The sequence below is a fragment of the Acanthochromis polyacanthus genome, chromosome 6 (assembly GCF_021347895.1).
Source record: "Acanthochromis polyacanthus isolate Apoly-LR-REF ecotype Palm Island chromosome 6, KAUST_Apoly_ChrSc, whole genome shotgun sequence".
NCBI lineage: Eukaryota > Metazoa > Chordata > Actinopteri > Pomacentridae > Acanthochromis > Acanthochromis polyacanthus.
In genome coordinates this window covers 12,418,281-12,440,121 of record NC_067118.1, presented here as the reverse complement: position 1 = coordinate 12,440,121, position 21,841 = coordinate 12,418,281, and the positions used below count along the sequence as shown (strand labels likewise).

The window sequence follows — 21,841 nt, the reverse complement described above, 5'->3', positions numbered from 1 at the left end:
TCAATGAAGAGATGTGTGTATAATTTAAAATTTATAAAATTAATACAATTTTTAAATGGGACATATAGAAAAAAAGTGATTTGGATGATTTCAAGCCTGGATGTAATTTTTTTTCCCACTGTATGGCTATAACAAAAGCATAAGTAGTTCAAGGACCTTCAGAAAGTTGAAAATCCACAGATTCATTCTGTTTTCATAGTTTCTGGGTCTGATAAATGGTGTCATTTTGATGGTTCTTTTTTTGGAAATGTAATTTTTTATTTATAAACAAAAATGTTTTTTCATAATCTAAAACTTTATAATTAAGTTATTAAAAGATAGACATTTTTGCAGTTTAACTTACTGCTCTGCTGAGACTCCGCCTCTTTGGCAGTGAAATAACTTAAACCACAAAAATGTTTGTTTCATTTCTATTCATCTGCATTTTTCATCTGTGTGCTACATTCACAGATTACTGCAAACTCAGAATGCAATTATAGTGATTATATTCAACATCGTACGACTTTTTGTAAACTAAAGCACTTTCAGTGTTTTCTAAAGTGGTCTATTATGGGATGGCTACACTGTTAGCCTTTAGCCCAGGGGTGTCAAGATCCGTTCCTGGAGGGCCACTATCCTGCATGTTTTAGATGTTTCCCTCTTCCAACACAGCTGATTCAAATAATCAGGCTCGTTATCAGGCTTCTGCTGAGCTTGATGATAAGCTCATCATTTGAATCAGGTGTGTTGGAAGAGGGAAACATCTAAAACATGCAGGATTGTGGCCCTCCAGGAACTGAGTTTGACACCCCTGCTTTAGCCGTTAGCAGGACTGTCATAGCTAACGTTAGCTCAGGTGCTAACAGCAACATATTTAGCATTGAGGTGATCAGAAAACTCTTTATTGCTCAGTTTGCAAACAACCACACTTTTATCCAAGCTGACATCGGTAAGATTTTCAAAAGAAAACTTTTCTCCCAACAAGTACAATTAGTCTCATCTTCCTTCAGTGTTTACCAAACCTTCTACTGCGCTGTGTGTCTTCTTCACTGCAGACCATAGACCATATGCTGCAGACTGACTTTAGGTTCATTCCTGCCACCTACTGGGCTGGAGTGTTCATCAGTGTGCCACAAATTAGGGAACTGAGAAAGGTGGGATTAAATGCGTTAATTTAACACGTTATTTCTTCTGTAATTAATTAAATGAAATTTTTGCATTAATGTCCAAGCCCTAATATATATATATACACACTGGTAACATTGATGCACACGCTTCAACCTGGTAGGTGGCGGTATTGCACCTAAAATGTGTTTGCCTTCTGCGAAGAAGATACACAGGATGCATTGACTGAATCAGTACACAAGAAAACTTGGTGAACAGTGATGGAAGACCAGACTGCATTGAGCATGTTGGGCAGAAAGTTTTCCTTTAAAAAACTTGCTCATGGCAGCTTGAATAAAAGCATGGTTGTGTGCAAATTGTGCAACAATGAATTTCCTTGTCACCGACCACTTTTCAAGACACTGAAAGTGCTTGAGTTTACAAAAAGTCCTAAAATGTTGAGTATAATATCTATCATTGAATGTTGAATTTTCAGTAATATGTGAATGTGGTAGACAGATGAGGAATGCACAGATAAATAAAAATTATAAACATTTTTGTTGTTTAGGCTCATTTATATCTCTATTCATTGATTCAGAAAAAATATAGACAGTATATCTATTTAGTTTAGTTTTTTTTGAAAGGGGACAATACAATTTCATAAAACACATGATTATACATGGTTAAAAAAAGCCAGAATTAGCCAAAAGGCTAATTTTGTTTTTTATAAAATGGATTTAACTGCAGGGCTGCACAGTGGAGTAGTGGTTAGCACTTTCGCTTTCACTTTATGGGGGGGCATGGCTCAGTGGGTAGAGTGGCCGTCTTGCAACTGGAGGGTTGCCGGTTCGATCCCCGGCCCGTCGTGCTCATGTCAAGGTGTCACTGAGCAAGACACCTAACCCCTAATTGCTCCTGATGGCTCGTGGTTGGCGCCTTGCATGGCAGCTTCCGCCATCAGTGTGTGAACGGGTGAATGTGACGTATCTTGTAAAGTGCTTTGGGTACCTTGCAGGTATAGTAAAGTGCTATATAAATTCAGACCATTTACCATTTTACCATTCGCCTTGCAATGAGAAGATCCCTGGTTTGCATTCCGGCCGTCCCGGGATCTTTCTGCATTGAGTTTGCATGCTCTCCCTGTGCATGCATCCGGCTTATTTATATATCAGTTAACCGGCTTATCTCTGGTTAATTGTTTATTCTTGATGTTTATTCTTGATTACCCGTAGATGTGAATGCGAGTATGATTGTTTGTCTGTATATGTAGCCCTGCGACAGACTGGCAACCTGTTCAGGGTGTCCTCTGCCTTTGGCCCAAGAGATAGTCTCCAGGCCTCCGCGACCCTAATGAGGATTAAGCGATGTATAGATGATGGATGGATGAACTGAATAAACTGCTGACAAGTTTATCAGTTATAACAGTGAAATAAAGAACAGTCTTTAGCTTATTCTTAAAAATGGCTACATTTGGCAAAGTTCCTAGTGGAGCTGGTGGAATGTGCAACATAATGACTAAATGCCATTTCACCTTGTCTGGTCTGAGTTCTGGGCACCACTAACTGACCAGTCCCTGTCGATCTTAGGGCTGAGCAGGCTTGTACACTGCAAACATGTCTTTGACATAGTTGGTCCTAAACCATTCGTAGACTTATAGACAAAAAGTCAGGCTTTAAATTCAACCCTGTGTTGAACAGGGAGCCAGTATAGGGACCTCAGAACTGGAGCTGTCTGTTCTCTCTTCTTGGTCTATTTCTCTCAGTATTATGGCGGCAGCATTTTGAATGAGTTGCTGATGTTTAATGTCCCATTAAGGAAGCCCATAAGGAGTGCATTAAAGTAGATTACTCTACAAGTAATAAAAGCATGAATGAGTGTTCTAAGTTTTGCTTAGACACAACATTTTTCAGTTAAACTGTTTTGCAGATTCCACAATGACAATTTATTTACAGCTGTGTTGTGACAGCAAGATTTAGATCTTCATCAGTGATCTGGCCAAGATTCTGGACCTGGCTCTTAGTTTTTAGTGCCCTGGAGTACGAAATAATAGTCATCAAACATACCTTACTGTAGAAATTTAAAGAGCAAAGACTTTCTCTGCATTTCTCTTGATGTCACAGCATGCTGTCCTGTTTACTTTAAAGTGAACCTACAATGTGATCAATCACTGTCACTTGCTGAGCAGAACCAGACAGATCCTATCTCATAATCAACTTAGCAGTTGCCTCATCAGAAATGCATGGGCTTTGCTGTATAAATTAGAACCTCTGCCTCCTTTATTGTGTACTCCACTCTAAGAAATGTTATTTTTAGGACTTGTTAGCTTAATTGAAACACGAGAGAGATTTTTGATCTTGCCATACTTGCCATACAAGTTAATGTACATTGTTCACAGTACTACAAAGAAATACTATTCACTTTACTCACCCATCTTCCATGTTACTTTAAACCATGAAGAATAATTATGTTTTCTCATTTGCTTGTTGTGCTTTTCAAATAACAATGCTTTTCAGTACTTTAATCCTATTTCTTTGATACCCAGGTTTTGGTTATCAATCAGAGCTGGAGCTAAGAGTGGCAGAGGCTGCCAGGAGGCAGTACAATAAGCTGAAGATGCAAACTAAAGCAGAGATCCGACAAACCATTGATCAGCTACTTGTGGGAGAATTTATTGTAAGAGAGGTGTTCTGCACAGTGACATGAAACAGTTGACTTGTATAATTAATTTCACTGAAGTACCACTGATGCGTTTGCTTTGTAGGAAAGCAGTAAGCGTTGGACTATGAAATTGGACATCTGTGCACCCCAAGTGATTTTCCCTGATGACTTCCAGTCAGTGGACCCAATGCTAGTTGTTGTTGATTTAGGCAGGATTCTCCTGACAAACTGTCAAGGTAAAACAACTTATTTCATTATATATATATATTTGTATATTTCTCAGACTTAAATGTTTCAGATCATCAAACTAATACTTATATTTATTTAATATTAGACAGGAATGCACAGTGGTTTGGTGGTTAGCACTTTCGCCTTGTGGCTAGAAGATCCCCGGTTTGTGTCCCTGCCTTACTGGTATCTGTCTACATGGAGTTTGCATGTCTTCCCTGTGCATACGTGGGCTTTGATGGGCATGATCAGGTTAATTAGTGATTCTAAATTGACTGTAGGTGTGAATGCAAGGGTGTTTTTCCACTACATGTAGCCCTGCGATAGACTGGCGACCTATCCAGGGTGTCCCCTGCCTTCGCCCCAAGTCAGCTGGGACAGGCTCCAGCCCCCTGCAACCCTACAGAGGATTAAGTGGTGTGTAGATAATGAATGGATAGGTAGATGCTTTTCAAACATGAACTGCCCTTTCAAGGTCTTGTCACAGCATCTCAACTGGAGTCAAATCCAGACGTTGATTTGGCCACTCCAGATCCTTAATTTTGTTCTTTTTGAGTCATACAGAGGTAGGCTTGTTTGTGTGCTTTAGGTCATTTTCTTGCTGCATAAACCATTTACACTTGAGCTTAAGGTTATGAACTGATGATGGATATTCTTCAGGAGGATTTTCTGATAGAGAGCAGAATTCATGGCTCCATTAATTATGAGAAGTTGTCCAGGTCCTGTTGAAGCAAAACAGGACCAAACCATCACACTACCACCACATTTCACTGTTGATATATTTTTCTGTGGAATGCAGTATTAGTTTTACACCAGATGTAACGGACCCATGCCTTCCAAAAAATTACACCTTTGACTCATCACTCCACAGGATGTTTTTCCAAAAGTCTTGGGGCTTGCCTAGATAGTTTTTGCAAATGCCGTACAAACCTTTATGTTCATTTTGTCACTCGTGATTTGCCCCTAGCAACTTTCAAAGGGATACCATTTTTGCCCAGTGTCTTCCTGATTGTGGAATCATGTAGACAGGTCTTAACTTATTTTGGTGTTTGTCTGGGTTCTTTTGTTACCTCCTGCATGAGATGTTGACACGCTTTTGGTGAAGTTTTGTTTGGAAGGTTCCACTGTTCCATGCTTTCGCCATTGGTGGATAATGTCTCTCACTGTGGTTCTCTGGAGTCCCAGATCCTTAGCAATGGCTTTGTAACCCTTTCCAGACAATGGCTTTTTAACCCTTTCCAGACAGCTAAATATTAATGACTAAATATTAGTGAATGTGTTCTTGAATCTGTTTAGAGTGTAGCATCATGTGTGTTTTTTTTGAGACCCTTTAGCTACTTCACAATTCCAGACCCAATTCCAGACAATTCCAGACCCTACTTAGATAGTGTTTAGGTTCAGCAAGCCTTGTCTTATGAATTTGTTTGATGATCTGAAACATTTATATGTAACAAATGTGGGGGGTCAAATATCTTTTCCTGGCACTGTATATGTGAACATATATATCAAGGCGCCAGACTGCTACTAAATGGTCGCATTTTGTGACCAAAATTTGAGCGAGTGCGAGTAAATTTTTTCATCTACTCGTGCATGTGTGACCAGAAAATTTGCCGATTTTTAAAATTACTATTGAATATTTTGTTGTCTTCCCCCCCCCCCCCCCCCCCCCAAAAAAAACCACCACCACCCCCCCCCATCGGACGTTATGGGGCGGAATGAATATTTGGATATTCGTCTTTAATAGGGCCCGAATATTCGGAGGCCAGAAACCACTATTCCGGCCAGCCCTAATATATACATATGTATGTGTGTGTGTATATATATACACAAACACACATTCTTATACATTCTTTTGACTAATAACATTTCTTACTAATTTCTTTGAAGATGACACTAAAGCCAGCTCAAAGGCTACTCAACCTGAAAGGGAAGACATCAGTGATGATGAGTACCAGACTCCCCTCGCTACTCCACCAGAGTCACCACCACATGACGTTGACATGACTTTGAAAGCACAGCAAAATTTTCCTGAGCTTCCTAGCCTTACATCCCCAGAAGGCACACAGGCCTACAGAAAAAGGCTGTATGAAAAATACTCCTTGTCATTCAAGGACTTGCAGATAATGGTTGGTCGCTGTAAGGACAACTGGAAACATCTTCAGGAGAGTGAGGTAGGGCCTACACATGTTGTAGAGAAATTTAATGTGCTGTTGCAGCTTGAGCAGAGACTACGCTACACATCAGACCCCCAGCTCCCTGGGGCTGTGCTGTCAGGAACTCTCCCAGACCTCAAGGTCCATATTAACCTTGAGAAGATGACTGCCCTTAGAAATTGTCTTGCTAGGCTAAGCAGTCCAGCTGTGAGTGAAATAGACAAAAGCCAGGAGAGAGGTCTGACTTTTAGATCTCCTGATCCACCTACCCTCCGCCATGACAAGATCTTTCAGAGAGAGGACAGCTCCTGGAAGTTGCAGGGTTCAGCCAAGAGTCTGACCCAGAGTGTGATGACATTGGAGCAACACACACGGGAAGTCCTGGTGGAATCTCGTCTACTATTAGCTGAATTCAACATTAACTACATGCAGCTTGGTGTGGAGAGTGATGGGCGTTACATATCAGTTCTCAAGGTATTTGGCACAAATGCTTATTTTGTCAAGCGGCCTTATGATGCTGAAGTCTCTCTGACTGTTCATGGTCTTCTGCTGGTGGACACCTTGCAGACCTATGGCTCAGACTTTGACCTCCTTGTGGCTTCTCATAAGCACCTCAGTTTTGACATACCCACAGGTAGTCTCAGAGAAAGCCAGCCAACGTCTCCTGTGCTGTCTGATGGCAAATCTCCTGAGCACCAGGCCAACCATACTGAGTCATCACCTTGTCAGCCCATAGATAGAATGTCCCCCTTCTGTTCCGTTCTCAAAGAGCAAGATGCCCTAATTAAGCTTGAGTACCAGTTTGTGAGCTCAGACTGCCCTTCCATGAACCTGGACAGCTCTCTTCAGGTTACCAGCATGCAGGTCAATAACTTGGACATCATTCTCAACCCTGAGACTATGGTGGAATTACTGAAGTTCCTTCAGAAATCATTCCCCAAAGAAGAAAGCACCTGGCCATCAGCAATGCAACAACATAAAACAGCACCTAACAGTGAGGAACAGGATGGAACATTACAGGCCACCTATGACCAGAACAAAGAACTGACTGTAGAGATCCACCGCCTCAACCTGCTTCTCCTTCGGACTGTGTCCACTGGCACTGTTCTGGGTGCTGAGAAGAAAGGGTTGAAGATTGCCACTGCCAGCATTACTGGAACCAAGGTCAATGTGTCCATGGGCAGTCGGTTGGACATTAATGGTTCACTTGGATCAATGCAGTTGGTGGACCTTACCCAGGAGGGAGGCCGAAGCCAGTTTGTAGTTAGCATCGGCAGTGATGAGGACAGCTCCTCCAGTCTTGGCGGGTTAACATTCCTTACTGATACAGGAAGTTCTCCCTCAGAAGCTTTAAATTTTCGCCTTATGGAGAAGTCCCAAGGCGAGTGTTCTTTGCAACTCCAAATGGCATCTCTGCACTACAACCACTCAGCCAAATTCCTGAAGGAGCTGAGTCTTTCAGCCAATGAAGTAGAAGACAATTTCCGCACCATGTTGAAAAGTGCTGCCACCAAAGTGTCCACAGTACTCGCCACCAAAACAGCAGAGTACAGTGGAATGGTTTCACTCTTTGAGACTCCCTCACGGAGAACCAGAACTCTGAGTCAGAGCTGGGCTTATCCATTTGAAGATGAGGAGGATGTTGCCATAGAAGAACCTGAATCCACCTTAGACACTTTCTTGGTGAAGCTGACCCTCAATATCAGCATCGAATCACCAGTTGTGTTTATTCCCCGTAAACCTGGACACCCTGAGCTATTGGTTGGCCACTTGGGCAGCATAACAATACAGAATTTTGTTAGTGGGCAAGACTCAGAAGGAGAGAGGTTGCAGGTTTTGGTGAGGGATATACGGCTGTATTCAGTCAACATGAGTCATTTGATTTTGAAGAGGGAACCTAGAGTGGATACTGCTGCCAGTATGCCAACATCCTGCAATGGGAGCATCAATCAAGAGGAACCACAGTTCACACGTCAAGACTTCTTTGAATTCCTCAACCGCGGAAAAGGTGAGATTGTTGGGAATGTTGAGGATTGTTGTATTTCAGATGCTAGATTATATACATAATAAAGTAAATAATTCAAGCATGCTGCCCATTTATTATTTCACAAGTTCACATGATTGATTCTCTTCATCAGCCTTCCATATACTGAAAGACACCACTATGCAGTTCAGTCTGAAGAAAGTTCCTGTTGACGAAGATTCCCAATTTAACTTCCTCACAACAGAGGAGCCTTGCAAGAGCACAGGGATACTAAGAGTTGAGGGCAAATTCGTCAACCCTGTTCAGGTATACTATATTACTACATCTATCTTGTAAATCTTAAATCGTAGTCATTATGCAAACAAATGGCAATCTTTCAAAGTAAGAAAGAAAAGAAAACCAGCCACCATTTCAGGATTAGGGTTAGGAGCTGGCCAAAATAACAATTTCTGGCCCCGATTAATAATGAATATCCGAATATTCGGGTTCGCTCCGTAACGTCCAACGCGGTGGGCAAATGAATGACAGAGCCGATTATTCAGCTTGGTTCCTAACATCCGGGGTGGGGGGGCAGTGGTGGCGAAAGGTGGAGGATCCGAATATTTGGATCTCAAAATAAATATTCGGCTATTCGGACTGAATATTTGGAAATTCAGGTCCAGCGCTAGTAAAAATATAGATGTTATCATGTTTACTATAGCGTCTCATAAAATACATTTAGTAAACAACAGTAACCTTGTCATTACAATAATAGTCATATAATGCTCACTTCTTTCCTAGTTTTAGTTCTACTTTTCATCAGTTACTGTTTTTATTTGTCAATATATTATACCATAGGTGTTGAGTGTCCTTTACATTAATGCTGAACTCAAAGCAATAAAGTATACAAATTGGTATAATTCCGTAATTGAGAAAAAGTTAAGAAGAGAAATTCTGGGTAACACATTGGGATTATAGCATGACACTTCACCAACTTGAGTTTGAGCGGAGGTCTAGTAAGGCTGGATAAATTAAGCGGAGGTCTAATAAGGAGGTCTAATAAATTTGAGCTTAGGTCTAATAAGGCTGGATAAATTAAAACATCTGTGTGGCTGTGTAGGACTTTTATATTCAACTTTTGTGTGTTGTTACTGGCTGATGAATTGTTTGGCTATTAATAATTGTATGAATATCTTACCATCTGGTGATAGGTGTTCCTGTGCAAGCCTGTGTATGAACAAGTCCTCCAGACTTTGGACAATTTGTCCCTGATTGAAGAGCAACGTTTCACACCCAGTCAGCCACCCACACCCCCCCACCAACTCCCTCCTCCACCAGACCACACCGTTTTGGAGATCCCCAGGGAGGACTGTTTGCAAGGGACCCTCCCCATATCAGCTTTTGCCACTCATCACTGTCTTCCCCTTTGCCTCTACAGTCTCACAAACCTACTTATTCTTCTTCCTTCACTCAGCTAAAAGTCACCTTACATGTGACAGAATTGCACATCCAGCTTAGTGCTGACCTAAGTCAGGGCTCCCAGGGCTTAGTCAGTCTGCGCTTCCAAGATTTAGAGGGAGACTTTACCAAAGAGCACCCTCAATCACTGGCGATCCAGCTTGCTCTGCGGTCACTACTCATGGAAGACCTCCTGGAGCAGAACCCTGAGTCTAAGTACAAACATCTGATGGTGTCTCGGGGAGCACCCAAGCCCTCCACCTTGAGTCCAAAGGAGTACCTTTCCCAAAGCTGTCCATCAGCATCTAATGCTCTGTACCCAGACATGCCCCGCTCACTGCCTGCCCACATGGAGGAGGCACAGAATGTCTTCAAACTCTACCAGAGGCATTCCAGTACTCCATCTAGCAGTCGCAAATCAAAGAGGGACCCGGCCTGTCCAAATACTCCACCTCCCTCTCCTACCCGCCGTACACCCTCTCCTCAGCTGCCCCCAGACTTTGATGACTCATTAGTTCATATCAATGTGCTGCTGGTTGACCAGACACACCCAGAGTTCAAAACACGCTATGGCAGTGTGGGACGAAGTGTTGATGTTGACTTTAACTGCCTGGATGTTTTGATTACACTGCAGACCTGGGTGGTTATTCTGGATTTTTTTGGTATTGGCTCCACAGCCAATAATCATGCAGTGAAGGTACCTATGTCACCCCAACCTGTGCCAGGGCATCCTCTGTATGAGCCAGACAATATTGAAGAGAACATGTCAGAGTCTGTCAACACGAAATTGGACTTAAAGGTAGGTCTCATGGCCTTCTGCATGTAGGTTTTTTTTATGTATAGTCGAAGCAATTGTCTTATATAAAAAACAATATTATTTAGTAACATGAGCTACAATGCCCTAGTGTTGGAAAAGTCAGGCTGCTGGTTTGTCCATCACATAGGTTTGTCTGGCATGTAGCTCTAATGCAGGGGTGTCAAACTCAGTTCCTGGAGGGCCACTATCCTGCATGTTTTAGATGTTTCCCTCTTCCAACACACCTGATTCAAATGATCAGCTTATCATCAAGCTCAGCAGAAGCCTGATAACAAGCCTGATCATTTGAATCAGCTGTGTTGGAAGAGGGAAACATCTAAAACATGCAGGATAGTGGCCCTCCAGGAACGGATCTTGACACCCCTGCTCTAATGGCTTCACAACCATTTTATGGATCGTCATTAAATTCTTTTTTTTTTTTAAATGTCATTTATGGATCCCAGTTCAGTTCAGTCATTTTATTTTCCTAGATGAGCAACTTGGCTTGCAGTCACATGTACAAGATAAAAAGATACTGCAAATGCAAAACCAAATGTTATATTGTACAGAGAGTTTTCTGCACACACAATATGTAATGCAATAATGCAGTAAAACTTCCTATAAAATGCTAAAATTGGATGTGCAAATTAGACAGGAGCAAGCAAATTTGCACAGGAAACAAAATACCTTTTACCTCTGTTTTACCATGGGCACTTGGTTCTCCGGCCTGTGGACAGAGTTTGAAACCTAAAGTGAAGACGGTGGTTAATGCAGTCTAATTACATGAGGCCTTGCAGAAATCCTGGTGGGACGTCTGCCACTTTACCAGCCACCTTCACAATATAACTGAGATGTTCCAGCTGTACAGGTGCCATACCAGGCAGTTATAGGAAAAGTAAAAACAGAATTTAAAATTATTTGAAAATACAAAACTGGTAAAGCAACACCTACCACTGTGGCTAAAATCTTATGCAAAATGGTAATATTTTTCTCTGTAAATGTTTGATTAAAATTTTTCTTATTTTTTTTTGCCATTCTTTGTGTTCTGAAGTGAATACTGTTCTTTCATTTTCACTCTATCTATGCTTTTATTTTTAGGTCCATTCTTTGTCTCTGGTTCTGAACAAAAAAGTCAATGAGCTTGCCAGAGCTAGTGTGACCAAATTATCTACTCATCTGGAAATGCTGGGTGTGTATGAAAAACTTTAAAATTATCTTGGTTAGATCATTTTCATCCTTTTTCCGTTCTCTCTTTCAGTTTGGTTGACTTATCAAAACAATTTAATGTTACATTCTGTGAAATGTTTCAGATGGTGACCTGGCATTACAAGGCAGTTTGGGAAGTTTGTCCCTGAGTGACCTGACCCCACATGGTGACCTCTATAGAGAGCGCTTCACCACACAAGGAGGGGAAGCCCTTATTTTCAACATTCTAAAGTATATATCACATAAATTTTAACAAACAGTTACTCTGCACAATAATGAAGGACTTGGAGTGATTGGTCTGTTTTTAGTCACCTTTGTATTCTCGGTCCATTCAGGTACGGCCAGCCTGATCCTTACCTGCAACGTGAATGTGACATCAAGGTGTCATTGCAGATGGCATCAGTGCAGTATGTCCACACCCAGCGCTTCCAGGCTGAAGTGGTAGCCTTCATCCAGCACTTCACTCAGCTGCAGGATGTGCTTGGCAGGCAGAGAGCAGCAATGGAGGGCCAAGCTGTGAGTCCTGCCTGCTAAGGGTCCTTACAGTGATGGAATCAAATATGCAAGAAAATTCCAATTGACTCCAAGATGATATCTCTAGGTTGCAGTACGACAGTGGTTGATTCAGATAACATTTGTACTTTTCTTAAATGTATTATCAAGAAATTTTTCCTAATAAATTTGTAAGCGGTGTAGACCATTTCACTTTTTATCCATTGACATTTCTATTGTTCCTTCCCTTTTTTCTTCCAAATCACGTTTTTACCTCTAGGTGCGGGCTCATCCTCAGCGGGCATCAAGAGTTCTGCTTGATGTTGAGGCCGGCGCTCCGGTTATTCTCATCCCAGAGAGTTCACAGTCATCAAGGGTTATTGTGGCCAACCTCGGCCAGCTGAGGGTGCAAAATTGTTTCCTGCCAGCTGGGGCTCATGGGACCTTTTCCCTACGAGACAAGGTAGAGAAACTGACCATGGCACATGCCTTTTTCCCTTCTCTGGTGAGTCACTTGGCAAGTTCATGTGTTCGTGCAATGCTCCCTGACGCTCTGTTCTCTTCTTCTTTTGTCTAATTTTCCTGTATTCATTTCTACATTTAAAAGTATTACTCAAAATTTCAAAGTGGATTCCACTTACTACATGTTCACTGAAAGAACACTGACAATTTGTCATTATTTTAGTGATTGACCTTATCTAAAACTGACTTGAAATGTTAAATGAATACAGCATTGCTTGATGTTTTGCTGAAGATTCAAAAATATGGATCTAATTCGAAACTTTGTCAGTGTCTCTGATTGTGTTTGGTTTTTGTCTGGGAATTTATTATTACTATTATTACTATTATTTATTTTACTGACCACGATTTATAATGAAATGTTGGAATATGTCACAGGGGATGAATATTTTTTTGGTAGGTGCTGTATCAATTAAATGCCAAGTGATTTAAAATTCTGTCACTTTAAAGTAATTGCATTGGTTTTAAGCTGACAAATGGAGTATTTCCTCATATGAAAAACAATAAATGAAAGACTTTATTGAAAATACAGGCCCCAACGTAGCTACTCAGTAGCCTAGCCACAAACAGACAACCCACGGCAACAAATTTAATTCTCTGCCAGGGTGGGTCTAGTTACCCTCCATAAGGCTCGAGGCTGGATGCTCCTAAAACTGGCCGGACGAATCACCATGAAATATAGCGTCAGAAGGCGGGCGTAACTAAGTGACGACAGAGGCGCGACGATTCTGACAGAAACAACCGGCACACAATAAAGAGTTATCTTTCAACTCGGCTTTGGCCACAGCCCTTAAAGATTTGAAGCTAAAATTCAACTTGAAAGATAAACAAAGGACGGCACTGAAGTGTTTCATTGAGAAGAAAGACGTATTTGGACTTATGCCGACGGGATATGGCAAATCCTTAATATACCAGTTGGCTCCGCTGGTTGGGAAGCTAATGGGACTTAGCCACAATCTGGCACTCTAGGAACTCCGTCAGCCTATTCGTTGCGCTGATTGGTTGTATACTTACCCAATTGCTGCAGAGTGATTTGAAAGACAACCTTTTAGCCCGCCTCCCTCCCTGTCGAGCGTTCCTAGACCCTTGTGTCTTAAGAGCTTGGTCTAGCGCGGCTAGGCTAGCTACTCAGTGCAACAAAAGCCAATCAATATACCTATGATCACTGACACACAAGTGATTACTAACACTAAACTGAGTACACTTGTGACTTCCAGTCAGTCTAACTGCATGGATGTTGCTGTAACAACTACATTTTGTGAACACCAGAACTTTCTCAGTTTTGGATCTATGGACTGGCATGTTTGCATGCATATAGACACAGTTGCACATGGAAAGAATTCCCAGAAGAGCTAGAAAATCTGATGAACCAGCTTCAAATTATTTGGAGTGCAGTTGCAGCTGTAATTAGGAAGTGTAGCCACAGTATTGATAATCAGACCTGTTATGAGCATCCAACAAAAGTGATGGCATGAGTATAGCAGTAATTTTCCATCTAGCTCAAAAATTAGATGGGCAAGTGCTTCAAAAAACTTTTTCAGTATTACAATGTGACATAATATTTTTTTTCTTTTTCTATCCATAATCAAAGAGATTGTTTGGATCTCGAAATGACAGTCGATGATACTTAGCTTGGAAAGTCCTGTTCATGACCCAGCTATCTGTGCACAGGATGCAGATTTAGTGGTTTGCTCATGGCTGTGGTGCCATTTTCATATCAATTTTAAGCCAGCTCTGTAAAAAATCAAAAGCTGGGAAAGAGGCTGCAATATGCCATTGTTTGTTTCAGACATACATATGTTTTGGAAGTGGAACAGAATTTAAATGTCTAACTGGTCTTTGTTTTTGAAAAGAATTTTATACTGCATGCAAATTCATACAAGGATCCATCCCACTACAAGGTACAATGGCATGCTTTTGCTTTAGTGTGAAAGGGTTGCTGTGGTTTCCCCTTTCAATTATGGCCCTACACCTACTTTTACAAGTATATCAATAACACAATATAGATAGCTAACTTAAAACTGTATACAGTCACTGACAAAAGTCTTGTCACATATTAGAAATTGCTCATATGAATGACAAAGCCCTCTGCAAACAATTATTTTCATTTATATAATTTTCTTTCATTAACATTACTTTATAGAAATCTATTTTCACTTTGACATTAAAGAGTTTTTTCCAATAATTTTTTTGTTAAAAAAGCAAAATTTTATTGACCATGATTGATTTATGAAAGCAATAAAAGGGTAAACCATCAAAGGGGGTGAATACTTATGATAGGCACTGTATTTATTCAGATGTTTCTTGGACAAAAGTCTTGTCACATACAAAAGCAATGTAGAAATTATACATATACTTTATTTTGTAGACCCTCCAGAAAAACGCTGGCAAAAATCCTTGATTCCACGGGCTCAAATCCTTGATTATGCGAATAAATATGCTGGGTTTTTATGCCAGTTTATGCGGGGAAATTGCGGAAAGTTGCAAAGTATGCGAATAGTTGTGAAATACGCAAAAAGATGCGAAATATGTAAGAACTGGGGAAAAAAAGGTGATTCTTCTCCTACATCCTGTTACTAGGCTACCACTGAATGAAAACCTCGTTTCTTGTTTGCCTCGCAACTGTCTTGGAAGCTGCATCTATTACCGTAAGTTGTCTGAGTCCTTTGTGTTCAGCAAACCTTTTGCTGTGCTTCGTCGTGGAGAAGTGCTGCAACACGGTTGATTTTCGTCGGTGTTCCAGAACGATGTTGCACGGGGTGCAAAAAAGTTTCCCCCCACTTTCATGCAGTAAATCTGGGTACTGTTTTGCCCGGTCTCTGGCTGAAATATTCGTAAGTAAATGTGATCTTTGAGCATTTGCCATTCTTGTTTTTCATCTCTGAGTGCCGCCCTACGCATCAGCTCGTGCTTCTAGTGTATGTGTGAATGCGCAAACTGATGACGTCAGGCTGGGCGTCACATAAAAACTCACTCACAACTCCATTTATATTGGTTATAGTTTTCTCATTTTATGCGGAAATTGTGAAATCAAGCGGGACCCGCATATTTCTCTTTTTTTTCGTGGAAATGTGAAATTCTTGCGGGAATTATGCGTTGTTTTGCGGGGATTATGCAGCCTTTTAGGAAATAATTGACCCCCGCATAATCAGCGGCATTTTGGTGATTAATGCGGGAATTCATGCGATTGCATAATCGCGTTTTTCTGGAGGGTCTAATTTTGAATAGACAAATATGCTACAAAAGCATCAGAACATAAAATCATGGTGCCTTGCAAAAAAAAAATTATCATTCATGACTCCCATGAGCTTGGAGGACTGCATCCATACAGTACATCTCATCAATGACTCAAATAACTTATTAATGAAGTCATGTGAAATGACAAAGAAAACAGTCTTGCAGGACTCCCAGAGTTCTTCAAGATTCTTTGGTTTTATCTTCCAAGCCTCCGCCTCATCTTACCCCAGACATGCTCAGTAATGTTCATGTCTGGTGACAGGGTTGGTTGGAGCACCTTGACCTTCTTTGCTTTCAGGAACTTCAATGTGGAGGCCGAAGTATGAGAAGGAGCACCATCATACTGCAGAATTTGCCCTCTCTTGTTGTCAAGTGTCCTCCCACTTTCAATGATAGGTGATTCTCATTGATGATTTTTCTGAGAGTTTGTGTGCAGTTTCCCCACTTGAAAAAGGATGTTCATCTACCCAGGGTTTGAGCAGGACTCCACTCATGAATCAGACAGTTGCTTTCTTTCTTTTCCCTCTTTTATTTTGCAGTGGTCGCAAATTCATGAGATACAGAGGTGACTTCCAACTTCTATTAGTCCATACATTTAGTTGTTAGATTAAGGTGAAAAACCGGCTGCAACCCGGATTTTGTAGATGAAAAACAATCCTGCACAGTGTAGCGGTACTACGTTATGATTTATAGCTCTCGTTATTAATAATTGGGGCACCACCCTAGATCTCTAGGGAAAAATATTAATTTTAATAAAAAATTAATATTCATAAAAATTTTGATCAATCTCATATCAAAAAGTCTTGAATCCTCGTTTAAATTGACCACATTCTACACAAAGAAACACAAGACTGTAATTTGGTCTAAAATGAGGTATTTATTAACTATTCTATGAAAATAATTACAAGTGAACTATATACAATGTAGATATGGTGTGTGTGTGTGTGCGTGCAGGACTACATGTGTGTGTGTGCGTGCATGTGTGGAATGTGGGAGTGTGTGTGTGGTGTGTGCATGTGTGAGAGATGTGGAAGTAGGTGTGAGAGAGAAGGAAATATGGTGAGGATTAGCCAGAGCTAACCTGACGAGGTAACCGGTAATTTGGATTAAGAATTCTAATGATTTGTAAAAGAATAAATTGATTAAATGAATTAATTGACCAAGCGGTTAGTACATCACCCATAGAATGGAATCAGAGCAAACTCAGCTGGAGTTGAAGTGAACCGTCATGGGGCTGGGACTTGCGGGGCCTTCAGATTATGCACACGGTCTTGACTGGCAAGTTCGGAGCGGTGCGTCGTCGTTATGGCCGCCTGGATGTCCTGCCGCGGGTTGATCGGTTCTATGCAAAGACCTGATCCAGCAGGCCTCCGGAGTTCTCAGCTGAGTGTTGCTTGGTTTAAAATGATGGTTCTCAGGCGTTAGCCAAGAAAAACGGGTGTTGATGAAAAATTGTCAAAATTAAGAAAAATAAATGCTGGTTCTGAATCTGTTCTTCAGATTAAACGAATAAAATTCGGCTTAACGTGAGCAAAATGTCTCCTTAAGTTACAAAAATATTAAGAGATAAATAGTTAACAAACTTAGATGGTGAGGGAATTTCAAAGATAGGAAAAACGCGCTTTAGGTAAGAAAATAATGAGAGAGACTTTGGTTGGCCTCTCAGGAAGAGAGGGGTAAGAGGCAAGAGAAAAGAGTCGGTAAGAGAGAGTAAAATGTGGGCTACGGCTGACTTTATCTGTGGGTCCAGCTAAGGGGAGGACCTGGGCAGAGAGAGAGAACTTTTAGGCGCGAGTCTGGTGGAATTTGGAATCTCTTTGTTCTCACAGAGTAGAGAAGAAAGAGGAATCCAGAATGGATTAAAATATGATATTACACACGCAAAACACGATCTGTCTATCCCACCATATTCAGTTGTGTGAAAGTGAAATGTGTAGATTAATACATATGTTCATATGATGTGAATCATTTCATTCATAACTATATGTTTATGTTTATGACATTAAAAATATGTATCACAGTGAGAATATAACAACAAGTCAGAGATTTGGTAACAGGTAAATACAATGGTCATCATTCAACCTAAATGGAGAGGAAATTCAGAGATTAATAAGGGAATTCAGTCCAAAATCATAGTATCCTGGGGAAGAAATGATTAAACATCACAAATTAGTATCTAGACTTCTGTAACAGATATAACTATCAAATTCGGATATGATGTACAACATAATCTCACTATAACTTTGGTAATCAGGAAAGAGTAAAATAAATTTTAGAAATATGAACTTTGAAGTAATTAGTCTCTTCAGTTAAAGAGTGTGTCTCTCTCTGTTCCAGCCTTCTGCCATAAAGTTTTACGACTTGTTATCTGATCTGTGGAATGCAGAGACGTCTCCGGCTGAGGGTCTCCTACAGCTGAAAAGGGATTTTAGCATGAAAGTTCATTAAACAAACATCCATAGCATATAATTGAAAGTCATTGTCTTTTAAAAAGAAGAAGTTATTCCAGGGGTTTAAATGTTCACAGGAGCTCCATCCTTCTGTGAATGAAAACCTACAGAAATACAAATGTCTCAATCCTCCTATAGAGATGGGTGTTGGTCAGTGCTGGAGAGAGGGAGAGCTTATCTGAGTTTTGATCAGCTCAGGAATTCCAGGGCCTTTGCAGTCTTGCTACAACACTTTACCACAGATCTTGACGCTTTTTTCCCAACAGAAACTCACGGCCACTTTGTTTGAACACGGTCACTTCGTCTCAGTTCCTCCTCAGTACTGCGTGTGTCCCCTTTTATGCCGCCGGTGGCAAACCTGCAGCCGCAGATTGGTTCCGCCCAAGCTGAGTGTAACACCTGTGCGTAAATGCTTCTGCTTGGAGTTTTCAGCTCCTTCCAGTTTGGCGTGACACCTCCCACTCGATCTTTCTGTGGTCACACTTGGAAGATCGCAACTTTAAAGGCAAACTTGAAGGTTTCAGTTTGAATCATGCACAACCTATGATAATCTAACTTGGATCCTTTATCTGCTCCTCAACAGGTAGCAAATTTTCCTTGTATGTCCACGAATCATGGTAAACCTTTGGTAGGCCATAAGGAAGCTTTCACTTGATAGAGTGTTCACTAACTCTGCATGGATGGCTCTGCTAGCCATGCAGATAAAAATGACACCCCGAACTTTGATTGAAAAACAATCCTGCACAGTTTACCGCAGATCATGACACTTTTTCCCCCAACAGAAACTCACGGCCACTTTGTTTGAACACGGTCACTTTGTCTTCGAGTTTTCAGCTCCTTCCAGTTTGATGTGACACTTGTAGTTTGGAATGTAATGGGAAGCAAGAATTTCTCGATTCTCCAGGCTGTTGATGTTGCCATCCACTCTGCAGATCTTTCATACACTCTCATACCGGATGTAACCCCAAAGCATGATTTTTCTTCCACCAAACTTGACTGTTTTCTTGGTTAGTCTTAGGTCTGTGCGGTTTCTACAGTATTTGCATCGATTGGGATGCAGTTGTGATGATTCATGAGAAAAATCAACCTTCAGCCGTTTTTCCATTGTCCATCCTTCTTGCAAGCTGTGGACCTTGGCAAATGCAACATGTTTTTTTTTGTTGTCTTCTGTTTAATGCTGGTTTCTGTGCACTAATTTGATCATGGAGAACACCGTGTGAGAGAATTTGACAAACTGTTCTTGTAGATACAGAGGTTTCTGGTGACCAGTTCATGTGTAGCTCTGCTGCAGTTGAATAGGGACTGGCCCTGTACTGCCGAAGCAACAAATGCTCTTCTCTAACAGTTGTCTTATGGGGTCTGCCTGACCTGGGCTTGTCATGAATGTCACCAGTTTCTTCAAATCTTTTTCTTATCCTCTCCACTTGCCATTTGGATACATTAAAGCTGTCCACGTCAGCAGCAGACTTGGTCTTCAGGCTCTTGATGATCAGCACTTTGGTCTGTGGTTGAATCTTTGGCATGTTGTCAGAGGTCAGGGTGCACTTCACATGAGGGTCTGGTGTCCCGGGGTTCTTTTTATACACACCTGGGAATGCTTTAATTACAGTATTTGTCACAGGGGAAGCTCTAATCTGTGATTGGTTTAATCATTTAAAGACAGGACAAGACTTTTGCCTTGCAAAAACAGATGTTATGGGCTTAACCAAGATGTGAACATCAGAATACTTTTTGACAGTTTCATTTTGCACCCAGTGCATATTAAAATGAACCATTTTTTTTTGTGACAACTGATTGATTAGAAATAAAGTTATATGCCATTTAAAGTTACTATATCCTTATGCGACAAGACTTTTGTCAGGTACTGTATGCATTGGTCTTACAATGCTTTTGTTGTATTGTCATACTGTAATGTCCAGCCATGGTTTTGGTGTTTATCTGTTTAAGGCTGGTTATGTAGTGGACTGAGGTTTCTCCCAAAACATGTTGCATGTATTGTTCAAAAGAATACACCAACTTTCTAAGCTCCTATATCATGGTTGCATTGTATGATTAAGATTAAGATAATCCTTTATTGATCCCCAGAGGGGAAATTCAGGTATTGCAGCAGCACAGGGCAAGTACAAGGATACGATTAGATCGATCCTCTATTGTGAAACAATAAATTTTAGAATGTAGACATTAATGCATTTAAAAAAACACTTTTTGGAATGGGACAGAGTTGTTTACTGAATGTCTTTTCAAGACATCACTGCAGACTAACATTTTCACTGTTAGCACCATTGCCACCAACTTTCTTAGTCTACTTACTGACACCACTGGTATATACAAAACTGTCCTGAATTTGATTACTCATTGCTTCGGTATGCTAGTTCATTCTGACACAGCTTATTTACAACCTTGTTTCATTTTCTAGCTCAAAATACTGACAAATCATGCTGGTTTTACCAGATGTGATTGGTTCCACTTTCAATATAAATAATAAGAATTAGTGAAACTGACTGATGTTTGTGGTGCCAACTCCTGAGGGTAGCAATGTTGAATAGTTGACTAATCTCTTTGCTATCTGTACTGATCAGAGAACTTATTGGCAGAAGTTGGTGTGTTGTTTGAATACAGTTTGACCTTGAAATATAATGATGCTTTGTATTTGACTGCAATTGAGAAACTCTGCACTTTCCCACTGTGGATGTTCAATACAGTTCCGTAACTCCTTTTTATTCAAAGGCAGATTTACAGTTTAAGATGCAAATGGCAGAAAAGATGAGCTCTCCCATAGTCTTTCCTGACTCTAGGACAAAAAGCACTATGCCACTCAGTTATCTTTTAATTGGTGCTCAATGCAAACTGTCACGTTTAGCAATATTTCAGTATTGTTTTAGAACTGTTATTCACTATGCAAGCAGTGAAAATGCTTGTAAGTGATGAGGGAATGTAATATCTTTCCAGTACCCATCCCCTTCCACCCATCCATCTATCCATGGATGGGTCTTTCCTGTGTAACAGTATGTATGTATGTATGTATGTATGTATGTATGTATGTATGTATGTACGTACGTACGTATGTATGTGTGTGTGTTGCAAAATCATACTCTGCTTATCCTATGATTTGGAAAATTTTGAAAATGTAATAATCTCCTTTTGTATATATGTATAATATAACTAACTGGGCTTTATGTTTATCTGTGTACTTCTTCTCTTTACTTTCTTTTTAAATAGGAACGTGTCCGTAGCGCAGTAGGGATGAATAGTGGCCAGGAGAAGCCTCGAAACCTGCTGGGCAACTTTTCTTCATCCACAGGATTCAACCTTGACAAACCACACGACGTAAACACAGGAAGAAACCCTGAGGAGGATGACCCTCACAATTTAGGTTAGCTGCACAGTTTGAAAGAGCAAGGAAAAGCGTACCATATTGTACTTCATGTAGAGGGGAGAGCTAAAAATGTGGACCTCAGTAATTACAAGATTTCAACTTTAGAACTGGAAAACAAAGATCACCTCAAAATATTCTCTTAAGAAAATGTAGCCAAGTCAAAAGGCAGTCAGGACTGATATTATCAGTTCCAGAAAAAGCCAGAATCACTTTTGACATTTT

General features: G+C 40.6%; 1 protein-coding gene and 1 long non-coding RNA gene across 2 annotated transcripts in view; one reads left to right on the top strand and one right to left on the bottom strand.

The window, feature by feature from the left end:
* Window positions 1–21,841, top strand: part of vps13d (vacuolar protein sorting 13 homolog D) — a 167,526-nt gene that overhangs the window by 33,389 nt on the left and 112,296 nt on the right. The window contains 11 exon segments of the mRNA XM_051949338.1: window positions 3,626–3,756; window positions 3,845–3,977; window positions 5,857–8,130; window positions 8,261–8,412; window positions 9,297–9,482; window positions 9,485–10,342; window positions 11,438–11,528; window positions 11,650–11,776; window positions 11,881–12,061; window positions 12,318–12,542; window positions 21,463–21,616. Of these exon segments, the coding sequence (XP_051805298.1) occupies window positions 3,626–3,756; window positions 3,845–3,977; window positions 5,857–8,130; window positions 8,261–8,412; window positions 9,297–9,482; window positions 9,485–10,342; window positions 11,438–11,528; window positions 11,650–11,776; window positions 11,881–12,061; window positions 12,318–12,542; window positions 21,463–21,616 (4,512 nt within the window).
* LOC127534393 (uncharacterized) overlaps window positions 16,553–21,841 on the bottom strand; it is a 238,381-nt gene continuing 233,092 nt past the window's right edge. The window contains exon 2 of the long non-coding RNA XR_007942505.1: window positions 16,553–16,874. This is a non-coding gene — a long non-coding RNA (uncharacterized LOC127534393). The remainder of the gene's footprint in view (window positions 16,875–21,841) is intronic.